Below are 20,158 nucleotides of genomic sequence, written 5' to 3' on the forward strand. Positions count from 1 at the left end.
CTTTATTACTGACAACTGCAGAAAGTCAGAACCTGAAGTCCATAGCTCACCAATTCCTCAGTTAATGCCTTTCCTTATGCAAAGTATATTCCACAAAGGATAATATGAATTCTTCTGTTTTATTTTACTTCTTCAAAGTGCATAGACATAAGAGAACTACATTTTCATTTTACATAAACAAACTTCTTTTCAATTTGCTTTTTGAAGTAGAAATCCAGGTTTGCACAACTCTCCCTGTCAAGGACATTATGAAAAACCCTGTGCTTGCCAGGCCAGTATCACAATAACTGAAAGGAACCAGCAATTCAAAATAAGTATTTCTACTCAACTTGAAAACTTGGCAAAAAAGAAGAGGGCAAAAAAGATTGCATCCAATCTGTTGAGTGTTATGCCCTAACTCTAAAGCACAATGTTTTTCTCTTATTTCTGTACTGCATATTTTAGTTTGTAACATCTTCATGAGAGATATGCTTTGCTACTATGTGCCACGCTCCTGTCCCCCTCCCCCCCACCTGGTATCAGAGTGCCACTCACTGTAAAGGCAAAGAAAAGCACCCCTCTCCCTCTGTTCTTTGCAGAGCTGGTGAGCGAGGACTAGGAGAGCAGAGCAGCCCCTCCCTTCCCCTTCCGCCAGAAGGACGGAAATCCAGAAGGAAAGAGCGTTCTGCAGACATCCAGTAGAAAGACGGGATGAACGGAAGGGTCCCACCAGCAAGCCCAGAACATATTTCATGCTGTACTTAGGGCTGTTCCCCACCTCCCCAAGAAATGCAACCCAGCAGTCTAAATATGCCAAGGGATTGGCCAGCCCTAACCAAATCATTAACTTGCAGGCACGGGGAAGGAAGGAGGACAACAGAATAGACATTTACAAAGAAGGTGTTTAAGAGGTCTCCTAAAAGCAGCAAGGACTGCTGCCCAAGACTACATGTAGTCTTGTATACTGCAGTTACACAGTTTTCAACTACTCTGCTACTAGCTCATTTCCATAATACACTAACACAGGTGACACAACAGACTATTCTTGCTCTTGCTTAAAAGACTACTATAAACTAGTACTAATGACTTCTTAGTACAAATGTGCGTCTTCTGCAGAGCATGTTGTCAAATATGCTATACAGATGCAGCAGCTTTTAGCAGACAAACACATCAGTACTATCAAACAAAAAAGTGCATTGCAGTTTTAGGCGTGGTTAAAGAAAAAAGTTCAAACATTTTATCTGTTCTAAAGAATAAAGAAACAATAACATTTTAACCAAAGTCAAAGAATACGATGATGGGTGTTTTTAACTTTTCCCATTCTACATAAATGCTATTTACCATGAAGTTTGTTTTGCTATCACATATAGTGAGCTGGCAGAGGTAAATACCAGATGTTTGTGTACTTGATACACCACAAAACTGACTTACTTCAGAAAGGGTATCACATGTTCTTACCATATACTCCTTTGTCCAGGAGAAGTAAAAATTCATTCACTGCATTTCGCATCTCAGACTCAGTAAGATCCAGCAAAGAAACAACTTTGAAATCCAGCTGTCTTAGCAAATTGGTCAATTCATAGACATCTACCATTGGAGCCTTGAGTTGGGGGTGATTCCAGTAGCTCATATTTCCTATTAACAGAGCTACCTTGTCTGTTGCTGCAAAGACAAAGGAAAAACAAAACCACAGCACATTTATATATTCCATGGGTTCAATACCTTTAAATTTAATTTCTTCTAAAGTGAAAATAGTATCCAATCTCACTTCAGGCACAATATTTTATATGATTTTAAAAGTCATCGTACATCAACAATACAGCTCAACTCTATTCTCATCCAAAAACCAAACATTTCAGCATGGTCTGACAGTCAACATATCTGAACTGCGAGGCATCTCAGACTGGATAATCTGTCAAGAAGTGAGTCACTAAGGCTATCTCCCATTTCTTTCATTTTTCTGAAAGCACAGACTATTACTGAAATTCCCTCATGCAAGAAGAAATTTAATAAACATGAAAATTCTTATGGCAAGTTGCCAAAGCTATGGCCAGTATGTTTTCCCAAAAAACTCAAATTTTCTTATGCTTCTTAAAAAACAAACAAGAAACCACCACACACAAAAGACCACTTTCACATCTCCACCTCCCATGTCCCATCTCTCTAAAACACAGTACATTTAGGTGGAAACTGAAGGTCGGAAGTAAAAAAGTCTTTTTTCTGTTTGTTAATGTTTCTTTTTACTGTTGCTCTAATTAAAAACAATTATCCAGAGATATGAGAAATTTACGAAACTCAGAGGGAAGTCTACTGATTTTCTCATAGTTTGAGATACATTCACTTTGATTTTAATAAAGTCAGAAGTAATTCTTTAATAAGTAAACAAAGCAGCAATGAAAGGGGAAAAAAGTCACATTGACAGAAATGCTTTAGAGACCACTAGCCTGATTTTTATCCAAAAATTGCACGCTAAGTTCAAGAAAGGCACTTATTCAAAGCAAGGCATTTCCTCCCTGGTTTGTTACTTCTCCTCTCCAATAGGGATTATTGTCCCACAGCTCTGGTGGCAAATAAGATCACGTGAATGCCCCAAACCTGCTTCAGAGTCAGTACCCCTGCACAGCTAGATCCAGAAGAGAACCTCTGTCCGTAGCCTCAATGTCTAACATTTCACCTCCTTCAAACAAGATGTTTTCAACATTTTTGCAGCTGGAAAACCTCCAAGGTCTTGAACAGTGTAAACTATTTCAAACAGCAGAGACTGAGTGACAGTGGCATACTGTCATTGAAAAACACTTTTAAAAGTACAAGCTTTCTAACTAATTTAGAAAAGATGAACCAGGACTGGGGAGCACTTACATTCCCTCTCACGCTGATGAGCCTGAAAGAGCGGTAAAATTTTGACAAAGGCCAGCAGCCTTTCCACCTGGTTTAGCACCGACGACAACATGCCTGGCCACAGTCAAGTCTACCATGCAAATTTAAGAATGCGATTAAAAAACCCCAGCAACTATTCTTCATAACACACATATGCTATCCATCTATCTTTATAAGCTTCAGCTCAGGATCAAAGCATCCACACACTGTGCATCAGAAGAGCTGAGCTTGCAGGGACAGCATACCCTTAGCAGACAGACTACCAATCCTTTTTATCATATCATCCTGCTACCACTACCTCCAACTGTTGAAGTATTCAAAGTAATGGAGTAACACACTGGCTAAGGTCGTGGCCAGAGGAACTTGAAACACTAAACTGAAACAGATGAGAAGTTGAGGACGCTCCACTGAGTCACTAAAAATATTGGTGCCCTCACCGCAGTCTACTACTGAAAGGGCATGCAAATGTTATAAAGGACTATAAAAATATACAGCAGTCTCCCTTCCTGCAGCTATTTACAGGCACTACAGTTATTTCATTAGCAGTGGCAGAAGAAGCAATATTCAGAAGCAGCAAAATCTATTTCCTAGATATGAAATACGTACGTTCATTACAGCTAAAAACTACTTACCAACAGGTCTGTGACTCGATTGTTCTTGTAGGTCTGCTTAAAATAGATTAAATCAGCAGATTGTCAGTAACTACAGTCATAGTTGCCAATGTCAGAAAATGAACTGCATGTTCCATACAGCCATAGTCTATTGGTATTGCTTTGCCTAATAAGTTACTAGTTTAAGACAAAAAAAGTACTCTTTTTTTTTGTTTTGGTGGGGGTTTGGGGTGTTGTGTTGTTTACCTGATCTCCTTCACCCTCTTCCAGCAAACATAGCCTAATAGGCTATGAATAGCTAGCTCTATAAATTAAGAAATAATAAATGCTTACAGTATAATTCTGAATCTCAAACTGCACATCAGCATTTTCAGTAACACCCAAAACAGTTAATCCTCTCCAAATGAAATGCAGACATGCAAGATGGGGGATGCTTAGCAGGGATCACCATCTGTATGTGAAAATGTGTTTATTTTGTACTTCACAGAGGGATGGTAGAGCCAATGCTCTGCCAAGAGGAACATGTAAGCGATGTGCCAAAGTGGTACACTTTGGATAACATGTTATGTATCATGACACTACCACTTCAGTGACTAAAACTAAAGTCTTGGCAAAAGCAAACATATCTTTGATGTCTAACCCAGGAAATTATATGACCTTTGTGATTTGAGATTTTTGGGAACACTGTATCAGGGATAATCCCTTATGGAGTACTATTCCAGATCTACGTTTCTATAATAAACATCAAATAGGCTTCAAATCACATTAGCTCACTCCAACATGAATTCAAGAAATATACCAGTTCAACATATCATGGGTGACAGCCAGACACCCTACATCTTTTTCACCTTAATAGTCTGAAAAAGCAGTAGCATACTAAAACTTGAGTCCAAAGAAGCCACAGACAAGAAAGCAAACGATAATTCCTTTGTATTTGTATAAGTATACATGCAGTATAAAAGAGTAGCTTTGTGTGATTTTACAGAGATAATAGCAACCCTATGATTCACTATATTCTTCAAGTTAATTTATTGGAACCAGAAAGCTGTGCTGCTCTTAACATGGTATCTGCCCCTATTAAATCCCCAGTTATAAATACATCCAAATAATGTAAACTATATACTGTAACCCAGCTAGGCTTCAGTGATTTGTAACATAAAATGAAGATGCAAAATTAAAATTTTTCAAAACTTACCACTTACCTGGTTTTTGAAGATCACTTAGATCTTCTGTGAAGAAATACACCAATAAAATCATAGTTTAAACAAGAAGCAAAACCCACATTTTTTATTAAGAAAAATGTAATTGTCATGCCATTATTAATAGAAGCCAAACGTTAGAAAACAAACGACCTTTCTAAAATACTTTTGGCTTTGCATTTCTGTAAATCTAACCTTTCACGTTTATTCCACACACAGAAAAGAGAAAATTCTACATCAATATACTAAGCTATGCTAGACACACCATTATAATACAGTAGATCTCGAAACAAAGGGAGAAACACATACTATGCCTCAATCCGACAGGCATGCAAGCAGCTTGAATGAATAAGGAGCAAGATGTCAGAATCACCCATTTGAAAAATAGATGTTTGAAGGACTGCTGAAAAAGCAACATCCTGAGCAAGAAATCTTACTTTGTAAAGCCACGTGTATTCAAAAAGACTTCAGATACAATTTTCAAGCATTCTAAGCTACCACAGATTTCACCTAATTATTCTGAGAACACTGGAAACTATGGAAAAGAAAAATCATTTATCTGAAGCAGAGGTCTCTTGGAGCAGGCCTGCTCCATGCAGTGGAGCCCTAGGCAGATCTCTTAAACCACAAAAGCAGGCTCATATATCCATGTGGGAGACCTGTAGTGACCTGAGGTGATACTACTGTCAGTGTTAATGTAGCTTAGTAGCAGAATGATGTGGCATCCAAGCAAACTGTAGTTTGGGTGTAGACCCCCACAGATAATACAGTGGTTATCTTCTGCTTCAAAGGGTAGTTGAATTACAGGTAACTAGGAGGCTTCTGCATAGCACTCCAAAAGGTAATGCAGACACCTCCAAGCCAGAAAGGATGTGAAGGCTCAAAGAGATGATCGGTGTCAGAAGCTATGCCATGGAAGTGGCTGACACAGAAATGTGTGTCACTTGTATGTTCCAGTGAGCGACAGTACAACAATCCCCTCACAATGTTAAACCTTTAACAAAAGGGCTAAAGGGTAACATCAGCTCTGGTTAAACTTTGAACAAGAAATGCTGCACAGCAGTTTAATTCCAAGAAAATTCTATAAAAAAACAGGGTAGAGAGCCATTTATTGTACTTTGCAAATGCATTTTTTTTTCTTCATTGTTGGTAGGTAAGCTCGGGGGGGGGCTGCTGTAAGCAGCCTTACATCTTTATATATGATCCCCTATGATATAAATATTAGACTTTGAGATGCTCAGTAATCAAGGGATGGTATCAATATTAAAGGTCACAATACACTACTTCGTCCCCATTACAGCAATGCAAAGGAGAACAGAAATCATCCTAATAAGGTTCCTGGAAACACCTCTTGCAGACACAGAGCTGACAGTGGAACTAGCTCTATCCAGCTCTCTAAGGTCACCCAGGTTCCTAAACAAACATCTTCAGCTTTTCTTGCAAGGATGTTGCCTTCTGAGCCCAGCCAAAGAAATCTCAAGATCTTTACATTTCACTAGAAACTGTAAGCACAGGACACAAAAACAGTGCAAAAAAATCAAACGACTTTGAATACTACAGAAGAAGAAATTAGCTTGGTTTTTCTCCTGTGTGCTCTAGATCATGGTATCAAGGCAAAGAGAAAAGCACATGCAGAAGGAACGTTGCATCACACAGCAGTGTTTTAAAGTAGACTGAAACTCTTAACCCACACATGCTTTTCAGCAACACACTCAACAATCCGTCATCAATTTTAAAAAAAGTGATTCACAACTAAAGATTTACTTTACCTTCTGTGCACTCCACTGCCATAGATTTCCTTCCTTGTGTTTGGGGGGGGCAAGAATTGGAAGACAATTGCTCTCAGTTATGAGAGTTAGCACACACAAAGTGGAAGACAAAGGTCACTTCCAAGCTTCTCTGCAATCTGGCTCATTTTATAGCAGTGTAAATCAGCACTGACCACAACACCGTATAGTAATTATTACTAAAACTCAGGACAACTAAACTAGAATATTTCTTAGGATAGGAAAGAACTTTTCATATGAATTATGCAATAGTATTCCCAGATAGATCTGGAAGCTATACAAACAGATCTTCTCCTCTTTAGTTTACTGCAAATACATGCACACACACTAAACCGTATTATATTCACTTATTCTGCTTGCTATGAATAATCTCACCTGTCCTGATTGCTGAAGGACTCAGTGAAACACAGTTCATATCACAAACAAGAGTTAAACTGTTTTTTAGTTGTCAAAAACCAGGAAGAAATCAGCTTGCAATCTGCTGACAAGCCATGTATGTGCTAGCAATGCCAAAAAAGTGGTAGCATTTCTATGCGTGTTACCATAAAAACCCAAAGCACTTTGTAACTGATAAAGCTCTAAAATTCCATTTGCTGCAAGCAAACACAGCTATTTTAACAAACGGATAAACTAAAAATACAGAAGGCATGTGCCTGGCTGAATAATAAAATAAATTCTAATAAATAAATTCTAATGATAGGGAAGAAATTGATAAATCAGCTGACCTACAACAAACAGAAAAACTCCTTACCTATAATGACTTCTATCTTCTTGCTGTCTTGATCTTCCCGGTCATTGAATACGTGACACCAGTATGTCCCTTGATGTTCCACATCCACATAAGTTACCTATGCAACCATCATCACAGTCATCCCGCCAGACCCCAAAAGAATACCTGTATCAGTTTAATTTAAGCCCACATGCAAGAAAGAGTAAAAACTAAAAGCAAAGCCTAAACAAATCCAAAAGCTGCCGATACACTCATTCTTCAGTAAGCTGGACAGCATGTGTGTTCTAGAAATGCTTTCAAGAACTGAAGAAAGAATGTAAATCCACCTCAGAGGCTTGAGATGCATTAAGCACTGAATGCAACAGCTCGTACAAATCACAGTGCTTTGCAGTGCAAGATAGAAAGAGAAGCTTTCACTTTTACTGATACTTAGTCTTTGTTATGTCAATATGTCACACTAATCCAAAATACACTAAGCCTTACATCCCATGACTACCACCTGAAACATGTTCAGGATTAAAATTAGGCACCCGAGAGCCTCAGAACAGTATGGGCAAGTAACAGAACAGGAGAACAACTTATAGCGAGCGCTTCCATAATAAATTATCAAGGCTATGAAGAAGTTATTTTCTTCAAGGAAGCTTTATGTGGTAAGTTAAAAGTGGTTACACATTAGTCCCCCAAGGCTGGCACTTTGCAGTAACTTACCATGTAGACATTTTTGCTCCCATTTGCCAAGGGAAATCCATTTCTGAACCACTGGTAATGAGGAATTGGGTTTCCAACAGCTCCACATTCTAATACCAAAGCATCCCCCACTGTCAGGTTTTGTGACTGAGGCTGAATACAAATGCGCAACTTGCTTTCAGGCAAACCAATTAAGCTCCCTTAAAAAAAATAAAAGGAAGAAAAAAGAAAAGAAAGGGTGAGACAATCTAACCGCATATAGACTAACAAGAATTGATGACATACGGCCACATCTTCCTGTAACTACAACAGACTGTTTTAATAGCAATGAAATTAAGTTACTTGTCCTTTAAGAGTATGCTAAAAATGAGTAGCAACAGCTTTCCAGTTCTTCAGTTGAAAAGTAAAAAGGAATGCACATTAAATATACCCCAGAAGTAGAAAAAGTGCAAAGCCCTCTTTGCGTTATTTATTCCTGCCTGTAGGATTACAAAGGTTCCAGAGAAAGGCACAAGTACAAAGAGTGGCTACTGAAGGATGGACTGAGGATCCAACTTGTGTGCAAGTGTAGACACAGGAATAGAAATTTAAAACTTAAAATCAGTTAGTTTTAGCATATCCATCTTCTTCCCATTCTAAACTGAGCATCAAACCTTATGGTAAATATACTAAAAAAGCCCAAAGCTAAAAACACTTAACAAACATCAGCCGCTGACATGTCCCATTATAGAAATGTCTTTGGGAAAGAAACCTATTCAGGAAACCCTAAATGCATTAAAGACTTGTCCAGCTGATGTAATGTAAGTTTCTATATATGATAAAATTTATTGAAACAAAGTGTTGAAATTCATTTTTGAAACATCCACTACACACACAAGAGTGTTCCACTGACAAGGTTTCTGATCTCTGCGTACTGAACGGTTTGATTAACTGACACATACTACAGGAAGCCAGGGCCTACTTGTAAAGGTCACACCAGTGATCTTTTATCTCAGCTGCAAGGTCACTCATCTTTACTTTTAGACTACATATGTAGACACATGTTTTGTCATCAGAACTATTCATGACTGACAATTAGGGGGTGATGACATTTTCCTTTGCATAGTAAAATAAAGGGAGACAGTGATAAGGGTGTCTCTCTTCTACTAGAGTCTGAGCCTCTTGGCACATTAAAATTTGTATTTCAAAGATTTTACAAACAGATGTTTCATATTTATGATCAATGTTGACTAGCGTTTTTAAAAGAATGCTGTATTTCCTAATGCAGACTTGATACTGGTAAAAAGACTGACAGATGCCTGAGCAAATATTCTGTTCTATGACCACTGCTGTACGGCATTTCAAATAGAGACCCTGGCTTACCATGTTCTCTATCAACTTCTATAATGGTGTTGTGTTTTTTTTTTTTTTTTTCTTACTTAGGCAGAAAGACAGAAGTAAGATAAGATGGAAAGGAACTGCTGTTGTAGTCAAATTAAAAGCATTAGTCTTTAAGACAAGGAACACAAAAGTTACAGATAGTGAAAGAGAACATGAGATTGAAAGATAACGTGGTTTCTGTCTCCGGTGTGACCCCTTTACCTGCCATCTCATTTACAGGCTGTCCTTGGTACAGCCTGTTGTTGTATCCCTTGCAAAATACACTAACAAGCCTGTAGCAGTATCTTTCGGAATTGTGTCTGGCTGCCTCACCGATCACAAGCTCACAAGACAGCTATGAAAGACAGCATTTTACAGAATGGTCGAGCTCTCATCAAATAAAAAGCAATGAAAAGAGAGGAGGAAGAAAAAAATCTGAAAAAAAGAAAGCAACCAAGGGAGCAGGAAAAGGAAAAAAAAAAAAGACAGTCAACAACTGAAATAGAAGATTTCGTACCTAGTCAACATTTGCACAAATGTCATTGTCATCTAGTTCAACTGAAACACCAGTAATCCCAGGCCAAATGTTACAGGAGATAGCACTCATTCAGTGCAGGTACTACATACCCCTTTTAGGTCTCCTTCTAAGCACCCTAAGAGGGAAGGTTATAGGAAGAAGCAATCCATCTTGCCCCTTATCCTTTTACCCATCACCAAGACCTAAACACGCTAAAATTCACTTCCACTGTGGTTCCTGGTTGACCAAGAGTCATGGAACACAAAGCAAGGCACTAGTCTGTGGATACCTGCTGCCCTTTAGTCACCAAAACTTTCACCACAAGTGTGAAACAATATACTGATGTTTTTCTCAGACTTTTTTTCCACGTAGTCATTACAAGCTTATTCATCTCAGCTTCCTGGTGTAATCAGCAAGATCTAAAACTGCAGGTTTCTAACTCAATAGAACCTGAAGTAGGAGCAAAGGAAAAGCAGAAGAAATCATCGCTTAGATAAGGGATCGAGAATATGTTTGAGATTAAGATGTAAAAAGGTCACCTCAAATGACATTGCAATAGCTTTTGATCTTTTACTGGAAGATTGGTTCTCTCTATTCTCTTTTCCTGTTATGAATAATTTTTATATGTGGGATGCAAGTGGAAAACACCTTTGACTCGTGACATAAGACAAAATAAGTACTCTTCACAGTCTGAAGACAGTGCAGTTGATTTCTATCTCACTCATCTTTAGGCCAATAGCAAGCAAGTGCAAACTTTTTAATTAGAAAGTTTATAAAGGGTAGATTTAGTGCATGAGTCAATGCCTATTTAATGCAACTGACTATTCTGTAAAAAAAAAAAAAAACACCACCAAAACAAAACACCAAAAACCAAACCAAAATCCTTATGCACACCAGAAAACAGAAAGATGCCACTCCAGCAACCTCAGAAACTGGAAATAAATGCACAGTATTAATATACTTGATCCAAGAAGTAAATTTCCAAGATTTTCTTTACCTTCTAGAACAAATTCCAGTACTAGCTGGATACTGTTGAGTAGACAGCTATTTAATCTTATTTGCTTTCTGCTATTATTCCATTCTCCTCACGCTTCTTCCACTTCCATTCTTTCATCATGTATGCTGCAGATGGAGATTAACCCATCACTAAAGCAGAGGTATCTTCAAGCCAGTGCCATAAATTCATACAGACTTACACTGGTACAGTTGAATTACTATGGCTTTTATTATGCAGGTAACACACATTTGACTGTTAGCTTACCATTTATAAAACCCATGAAGATGCAATTCACACCAAAAAGACTCAGTTTAACTCATGTGTTTCTTCCTCTAATAGGTTTATTTCAGCAAATTGTTGGCATGTCTTCACTATTATCTGGGTTGGTTATATGAAGTTGAAAAGACTGCATTAGCAAACATATATTCTGCAACAGACATATCCACGGAGCCCCAGCCTCTCTCTTTTCCCCAGGTGTTCTGGCAAAGAAAGAATGTGCTGGGCTTTGACCAATTTATCTTTCCTGGTTGGTACACGTCTAAGATTGTGATAGCCTATTATGATCTGAAAAAGTGACTGGAAGGAAGATATATCACTTCGCTACCTGCCAAACCTTATTCCAGACCTCAGTCCTGTTTCCTCAGAGTGCAGTTAACACTCTTTCCATTCCACAGTATCTAGGTTTTATAAAGTGTCCAGGCTTCCAGCATGCACGCGCTCTTCTGTAGTTTACTGTTCTGACCTTCTAGGTAAGGTAGGACTTCTTTCTAGGATGGCAGAGAACCTCATTAGATTCTCCTTTATCCAAATACCTTTCTTCTCAGACTGGCAGCACACAGATGAAGAGGAAACAGACAATCCTGACTATTAGGTCAGAGCCCATGGGGCAGACATTCAGAATAGACTCTGTGTGTCCAGTTGCTAGCGAGTTACAAGAGGTAAACAGGTAAACAACAAGAGAGTTAAAGAATTGCTTTTCTGGTCCAGGAATCCTCTAAGAATTAAAAGGATCTGAGACTGTGTATGTTTTCCATCTATCTATTTCTTATCCACCACTGTGGAACTTTATTTCTCTTCTGCTTTTGTGACCAGCACAAGAACCCAATAATTGGATACCGCATTTTTAATCAGCCCTCTTTCACATCTCTGCAAGACAGCAACGGGGACCCAAGTTCCTCTAACAAGTGGGAAGACACACTTTCCGAAGACAATGTTTTTGCCACTCACCGTGAGATGTACCCTGGAGATCACAAACTTCAAGTCGTGCCCACCGACTGAACACAAAGGAAGATTCACTGTTCACTCGACAGATGTAAAATCCAGAATCGTTTACATTCACTGGATTCAAAACCAGCTCTGGAGAATTACCATGGGGAACCTGAATTACAGGTGAACCAAGAAACATTTAAATTTACATTGATTTAATCTATGCCAGGATCTAATATTAGAATATTTATTTCCATGTCCATAACACCAGCCTCAACTCCTTCATTTACTTGAAACTTTTGGATGAAAAAGTCTTGGTCTATATGTTTAGTAGCTCAGAGACAGGCTTTCTTCCAAGAATAATTCATATGCCTCTATTTAAGACAATTCTGAGCTTTTAAGCCTGCTGAAAAGCTCTTCCTGCAATTAATAATTTTTACCTTTCTCCACAAATAACTCTGAATAATTCCTTAAGCACTACTCCAACCAGCATATGTGTTACACTCAGCTCTAGTCTTAAGATATATTCAGCTATGACCAGGAAACTGAAAAATTATTTCACAGAAAAATAATTTTTTACTACATCTATATTTTAACTGTAATGAGCAGGAAATGACTGCAATCATATTTTTTAAGCCATATTTTGGATGATCTAGATAAACTTTTAGAAAGGTGTAGAAAATGAGTTAAAAATTTCCTAACAGCAATTTAAAATACCATAAACTTACTCCATTTTTAAAGTTAGTACTTACAATAAAATAACATTAAGAAAAAACGTGCATTCATCTTGTAGAAAGATAACCAGGATCAAAAATATGGGCATTAAGTGCTGCCATTCAAATTCCAGAGACACCAGCTCACATGCATTCCAGTATTGTATTGAAGAAGTCTGTGGCACCACCAAGTTCATGCCTTCAACTGTTCATTCTTAGGAAACCAGTTTCCATCTGTCCAAGACCAACAGTGATTGGCATTTGTTCCAGTGCGGCAGTTTCTCAGTAGCCTGTGTTAAACTTCTTGGTAAGCTGAGAGACAACTAAACTTACAGTTTCTTTACTGTCACATTCCAGGATTAGCCTCCAAGGCTAATCAGTGGTCTGAATATAAGGGACCACCTTATTGCTTTAGCACATTGATAGGGTCATTATGCAGCATTTGTTAAAATTCTATTTTTATTAGTATATATAACAATCTTCTCTCCTTGTAAATAAGAGTAACAGTCTTTAAAAAAAAAAAAGTATCATCCAAAATCATTACCTATTATTTTGACCACTTAACCTATATTCTGTATCAACTATTACCTCTTTTTCCTGTTTGAACCACTGGTAATGCACAAATGGGTGTCCTGTTGCCCAACAACACAGCTTGACGACCTGACCAGAGAGCACTGCTTGAGAGTCTGGCTGTACAACAATCTTTATACCTTTAAAAAAGAATTTATACATAGGAAAGTTAAGAAATACAGTTCCACAATTTAAATTTGTGTTTAAATTGTCCTTTGAGCAAAGAAAATTTCTGTCATTAAATATACTTGAAAATTTGTTTGTACTGTGTATACATGCAGTTCCAATTAGTAATATGACTAAGACTTTCAAAATTGTCTTCCATTGCACAAAATCCATGCTTAAATTGTTCAGTACTCTACCGAATTTATCAGAGATTTAAAGTAGATCATTCAGACATTTTAATTTTAGGATAATTCAATCCCTCTTGCTCTCCACTCACTAAAGCAAATAATACTTCCAATGGCATCACAGATCCCTTCTGGGAAAGCTATTCCCAGATTTAAGAGTTTGCTCACTCCCAACAACTTCTTTAGTTGTTAATCCTCAGATTAAGATTAAGCACAGCCTGAGGGATGGATCAAAACAGTAAGAGTTAGTTTAACTACAACATAGTGTGTTTTTCTACTATTCCTCATGCAACCTTATCAGCTGAAACATTGGTTTCAGCTTTATGCCTTTGACTCCTGTAGAACACAGGGCTGGGGTTTACTTTTGCCAGTCTGCAAGGTAAAATTTTCTTCAAATTTTAACTGCCAGGAAATAGCATGAGCGAAATTCTGACACCAGTCTGATATGATCCAGTTGTTTTCTTAACCTAGACCATTCCAGAGATCTAGTTACAGCATGACCCCAAACACAGATCCACTGGTATAACCAAGGTCATCAGAAGAAGAGGAGAGGGGGGAAAAAAGTCAACTGCAGAACAGAGTTTAACCTCACACTGCTGTAAAAAATACATGGACCTATGACCAAGGTGTTGAGCAACACTGAGCTGATAAGCCATCAAAAATCATTAGTTTAAAGCATTATTGGCTATGGATGGTAAAATGCATTTAACAACCCCAGTGGGACCACAAGCAATACTACACATTAAAGACTAGTTGCTACAATACTAGTGTTGTGGGTTAACCCTGGTGGGCAGATAAGCATCACACAGTCCCCCACCCCCAGTGGGATGGGGGAAGAGGGAAAGGAAGAATAAAACCAAGAAAACTTGGAGGTCAACATAAAATGAACAACAACAACAAAAAATTGTTTAGTAGGTGAAGGATGACTGGAAGAGTAGTAAAGAAAACAAAACAAGTGACACAAAGGCAACCACTCACCACCTTCCGTGGGTAGACCGATGCCCAGCCAGTTCCCAAGCAAAAGATGGCTAGGCCCTCCAAAACTCCCTCTTTTCCCTTTTATTGCTGAGCATGATGTTATATGGTATGGAATATCTCTTTGATTAGTTTGGGTCATTTGCCTGATTGTGTCCCCTCCCAGCCTACTGCACACCTCCAATCTATTCACTGGGGGGGGGCAGAGCGAGAAACAGAAGGCTTTGATGCTGTGCAAACAACTATTCAGCAAAAGCTAGAACATTGGTGTGTTATCAGTACTGATTTGGTCAGTACTGATTTGGTCAAAAATCTGAAACACAGCGCCATGTAAGCTGCTATGAAAAAAGTTAACTCTATCCTAGCTAGGCCCCATACAACTAGTTACAGAAAAAGCACAGAAATAGTGAATGGTACAAAGGCACTTCATCACCATCAGAAATGAGCAATCAGATACAAAACAGGTATACATACTAAAAATTTCTTTTTTTTTTTTTAGAGTCAGTCTAATTTCCCTGTTTTGGGAGAAAGTAGTTCCTTCTTTATAGTTTAAGGAAAACACATTGCAGCTGGACATCATCTACCTGGACTTGTGCAAAGCATTTGACACTGTCCCACACAACATCCTTGTCTCTAAATTGGAGAGACATGGATTTGACGGATGGAACACTCAGTGGATAAGGAATTGGCTGGATGGTCGCACTCAAAGAGTTGCAGCCAACAGCTCGATGTCCAAGTGGACACCAGTGATGAGTGGCGTTCCTCAGGGGTCAGTGTTGGGACCGGCGCTGTTTAGCATCTTTGTCGGCAACAGGGACAGTGGGATCAAGTGCACCCTCAGCAAGTTTGCTGACAACACCAAGCTGAGTGGTGCAGTTGACATGCTGGAGGGAAGGGATGCTATCCAGAGGGACCTTAACAGGCTTGAGAGGTGGGCCTGTGTGAACCTCATGAAGTTCAACAAGGCCAAGTGCAAGGTCCTGCACCTGGGTCAGGGCAAACCCAAGCACAAATACAGGCTGGGCAGAGAATGGATTGAGATCAGCCCTGAGGAGAAGGACTTGGGGGTGTTGGCTGATGAGAAGCTCAACATGACCCGGCAATGTGCGCTTGCAGCCCAGAAAGCCAACCGTACCCTGGGCTGCACCAAAAGAAGCGTGGCCAGCAGGTCGAGGGACATGATTCTCCCCCTCTACTCCGCTCTCGTGAGACCCCACCTGGAGTACTGCGTTCAGCTCTGGGGCCCCCAACATAAGAAGGACATGGACCTGTTGGAGTGAGTCCAGAGGAAGGCCACGAAGATGATCAGAGGGCTGGAGCACCTCTCCTGTGAAGACAGGCTGAGAGAGTTGGGGTTGTTCAGCCTGGAGAAGAGAAGGCTCCAGGGAGACCTTACAGCAGCCTTCCAGTACCTGAAGGGGGCATACAAGAAAGCTGGAGAGGGACTTTTTCCAAGGACGTGTAGTGATAGGACAAGGGGTGATGGCTTTAAATTGGAAGAGGGTAGGTTTAGATTGGACATAAGGAAGAAATTCTTCACTATGAGGGTGGTGAGGCACTGGAACAGGTTGCCCAGGGAAGCTGTGGCTGCCCCATCCCTGGAAGTGTTCCAAGGCCAGGCTGGATGGGGCTTTGAGCAATCTGGTCTAGTGGAAGGTGTCCCTGCCCATGGCAGGGGGATTGGAACTAGATGATCCTTAAGGTCCCTTCCAACCCAGACCATTCTATGATTCTGTGAAAGTGTAGTCTGGTACAGACGCAGTATTCCAGATTGCTGGGGGAATAATCTTACAGAATAGCATAGAGTAAACCAGAAGCTGTATAAAAAAAAATAGCTGCAAAGAGATTGCAAATATCCTGGTACAAGACTCAAGATTATCATTTGCTCCAAGCCTTCTTATTACACTCTGCCAGGAGTTTTCTTTTTGTCTGCTTTTTTCCCCCTCATGTGTTTAATGGCTTAGTCACACATCAGAACTTTTTCCTAACAGAGAATGTCTGAGGAAAAAAACCATAACAATTCGATCAACAGGCTGAAACCTGAGCAGAAACCCATGTGGTCAACAGACTGAAACAGAGATTACCTGAGATTTGGAATTCATATAATCTTTGTCTTGCAGGGAAGCGGGCTATATTAACTTCCTCCACACACAATCTTACTCTGAAATAGTTGATCACACAGGCAGCTACTCCAAAGTAGCTACAGGACTTGAAAATCCCCTGCCTTTCTTTCTCTAAAATAATTTCCCTCTATACCTGTTGTGGTTTAACCTCAGTCAGCAACTGAGTACCACACAGTCGCTTGCTCACTCCTCCCCCCCACAGTGGGAAGGGGGAGAGAATTGGAAGAGCACAAGTGAGAAAAACTCATGGGTTGAGATAAAAACAGTTTAATAATTGAAATAAAATAATAATAGCAATAATAATAATAATACACAAAGCAAGTGATGCACAGTGCAATTGCTGTGCAATTGCTCACCACCCACCAACCCATGCCTGGCCAGTCCCCGAGCAGCGGCCCCCTTGGCCAGCTTCCCGCAGTTTATATACTGAGCATGACGTCCCATGGTATGGAATGTCCCTTTGGCCAGTTTGGGTCAGCTGTCCTGGCTGTGCCCCCTCCCAGCTTCTTGTGCACCTCCAGCCTGCTCAGTTGGTAGAGCATGGGAAACTGAAAAGTCCTTGACTAGTGTAAGCATTACCTAGCAACAACTAAAACATGGGTGTGTTATCAACTTTGTTCTTGTCCTAAATCCAAAACACAGCACTGTACCAGCTACTAAGAAGGAAATTAACTCTATCCCTGCCGAAACCAGGACAATACCCTAGCCCTGAAGATCGCTACCTCAGTTCCTCATTTAACACTTCCTCCACTGTTTTTCATAGTTAAAGGGAGTGTGTTAAGTACAGTTTTTGAGCATCACAATCACCTAACATTAGCCAAGACAAACAGGAATTATATTATTTTAATTTAAAGGACAGAAAAATTAAGAATACTTGCTCCTTCCAAAGACTTCCGCTTTTTTTTTTTTTAATCTCTCCTGATTTGCATCACTAACATCTCTTAAGAAAGTAGCTGAGAAAAATGAATTCTCTGAAAGATTTGTATTTTGCGCTCCTTGGAAGTATTACAAACAAGTTCTAAGAAATCTGATTCATAATTTCTTCACAGTTTCATTTATTTTCCTGCAATTCATTCAGCACTATACAGCTACTTCCTGCAAGCATCACAGAATTTAACGGGTCAAAAAGAAAACCTTCTGGCTCAATTTTCTGAATGATTACAAAGATACACAAATATTTCTCCAATTTTCCTTGGAAAACGCAAAGCTCGAGTTTTATCATTGAGGATGGCAAACTTACATTTATGGTTACCAGACTTTGAAACATGCAGTGCAAATTAAGCACTCATAATCTTAAGAATGTAACAGTTGGATTATAGTTAACTTACACACTGATAAACATTTTCAGTCATTTGTGCAAAATCGGCCTCAATTACTCACATTCAGATTGAAGTGCCTAAACTGCTGCAGTAAGAAGCCTGCCTGCAGAGGAAAAACACCTCTTTGCTCTTGTTTCAATCACCACAACTCAATGAGGTTGCACAAGGACTAGACTGTAATACCACGAATTGCATATTAAGCCTTTTTTCCTTCTTAGCCTGAGAGAAAGCTCTTCGCATTTCATTCATTTCCAGCAAGTTCACAACATGACAAGATAAAAAAAGGGAAGAAAAGGGACAGAGAGGTGACCCAAGGAACAAGATGCCTGCACTTTCTCACTACTAAAAAGGAGAAGTTTTAAAGTTATCATCACTACTATTTTGTGTCTTTATAGAAAGAAGATCTTCTATGGAGTTAATGCAATGTGACAGGCAAGCCTCTAAGCTCTGAGAGACAAGTTCTGGAACTTTGTTCTGGGAGTCTATGATTCTCCAAGAGATCCTTTGTATTGCTGCAAACAAAGTGATGTCCCAGCTTGTAACAATACATCTCTGCCATAAAGGTACTGGGGTAGTATCACTGCCAAAACAGACCATTAAGCAGCATCAAAACTGTACACTCATTAAGCAGCACACTCGTAGGCTCACAAAGGTTTGTGTCTTTTTAACTGCATCAGCTAAGCTGGTAGAAAACAGTCTAACAAACCAGTATGACACCTATAGAGGTCTTACAGTAAACAATCCCTTTCCTAAAGGAACTTGAGCAACACTTAAGCTCTTTTTGGTATATTAGAACAAGTGGGCAGTAACGAATTTGTACTTTGACTTCAAATATCAACGACCCCGAACATCTAAATAAACTCACTGCAAATATCAAGGCCTACCACTTCTTTTTAAATAGTTTAAAATTCTTTTTGACCTAAACTTTCTTCAAATACCCTTTGCTTTGGTTTATCTTAGTTCCAGTTTCTCAGTCTCTATGAAGCTACCCAGTCCTCCTTAGAGGAGGCTGACTCCGTTCTATTACAGATCATACTGTTCTGCAAAAGATTCATTTATAACAAGATCATCTCTGCAGTTCCAAGGGGTCTTGACAAAAGTCTACTTATTGGCTTGTTCTCCTCAATACAAAGATATCTTGGCTATCTAGCCAGTTCCCTAATTGACACCACTATCTCACAATTCTGCTATGTAGCACGTTCCTGTTTTATCCAGGATTTAGTCTTCATTACATATTTCAAAATGTAACTTGACTGATAGCCACACAAAAATCCTCAATTCAACGGTGATGATACTTGAGATGATCACAGATCAAGCAAGCACAACATTCTGACTCTGTGCAGGCACTCTGCAGTACAAACGTGAACCAGGACCATTCTTGTTTTCAGTACTCCCCCAGTAACCACCATACAGAGAACAATAAAAAGGAACAAGCATTCATAGTGCAGGACAGCATACTACTGCCTATGCCTCCACCTCAACTTTTGCCCCTGTGAGCGCAATCCACTCACACTGATAGAACATCAGTTCCCCTCTCCCTGCCAAGCCTACAGTGGTATACTTCAGCTAGGCTGTTATCATGTAACTCAATCACACCTCATTCAACACACCATGGTCCTCCTAGCACAGTAAGAAGCAGCAGCCTTAACTAGATGAAACGGCTGCAAAGCATTGCTATAATTTACTTGAAAAATTCCAAGGTTGTCTTAACAATGGTTCTCAGCCCATGGCTTCTTTTCTCACACTGTCCAAAGAATAGGACAGCTATGAGTACAGCAAGGAGCTTGCTAGTCTCATTTCCACTCCCTGCTCTGAAAAGAAGCTTTCGCAACCTCCTAGTAGGCTGAATTTCACCACATCCTGAAGGAGGAGGACATAAAAAAAAGGCCCTGGTTTTGTACTATAGCAAGAAGCACTTGGTCTACATGGTCTTACCTGTGCATTCCCTTGCGTTGCCCCACTTCCTAGACTTTTTGTGAAGAAGCAAGCTGAATGTGTTAGCAGAAAATAATCTAGTTCTATCTAAAGTTAGTCTGTTTTTCTGTCCAATTAGCAAGTTGGACGGGATCCAATATGCACCAGAAGTGGCACTAATTGGACCCTTCCCCTTCAATTAGGGTAAGCTATGAAATGCAGTTAACAAAACCTGTAGCCCAAAC

The 20,158-nt window shown here is 39.5% G+C and overlaps 1 protein-coding gene across 1 annotated transcript in view; it reads right to left on the reverse strand.

The window, feature by feature from the left end:
- LOC143172340 (mucosa-associated lymphoid tissue lymphoma translocation protein 1-like) overlaps positions 1–20,158 on the reverse strand; it is a 40,788-nt gene that overhangs the window by 18,311 nt on the left and 2,319 nt on the right. The window contains exons 3-10 of the mRNA XM_076361654.1: positions 13,251–13,372; positions 11,971–12,121; positions 7,892–8,070; positions 7,205–7,301; positions 6,436–6,468; positions 4,670–4,696; positions 3,489–3,524; positions 1,438–1,641 (exon numbers count right to left, since the gene is read on the reverse strand). Of these exons, the coding sequence (XP_076217769.1) occupies positions 1,438–1,641; positions 3,489–3,524; positions 4,670–4,696; positions 6,436–6,468; positions 7,205–7,301; positions 7,892–8,070; positions 11,971–12,121; positions 13,251–13,372 (849 nt within the window). The remainder of the gene's footprint in view (positions 1–1,437; positions 1,642–3,488; positions 3,525–4,669; positions 4,697–6,435; positions 6,469–7,204; positions 7,302–7,891; positions 8,071–11,970; positions 12,122–13,250; positions 13,373–20,158) is intronic.

This window comes from Aptenodytes patagonicus, chromosome Z, assembly GCF_965638725.1.
Source record: "Aptenodytes patagonicus chromosome Z, bAptPat1.pri.cur, whole genome shotgun sequence".
NCBI classification, from domain to species: domain Eukaryota; kingdom Metazoa; phylum Chordata; class Aves; order Sphenisciformes; family Spheniscidae; genus Aptenodytes; species Aptenodytes patagonicus.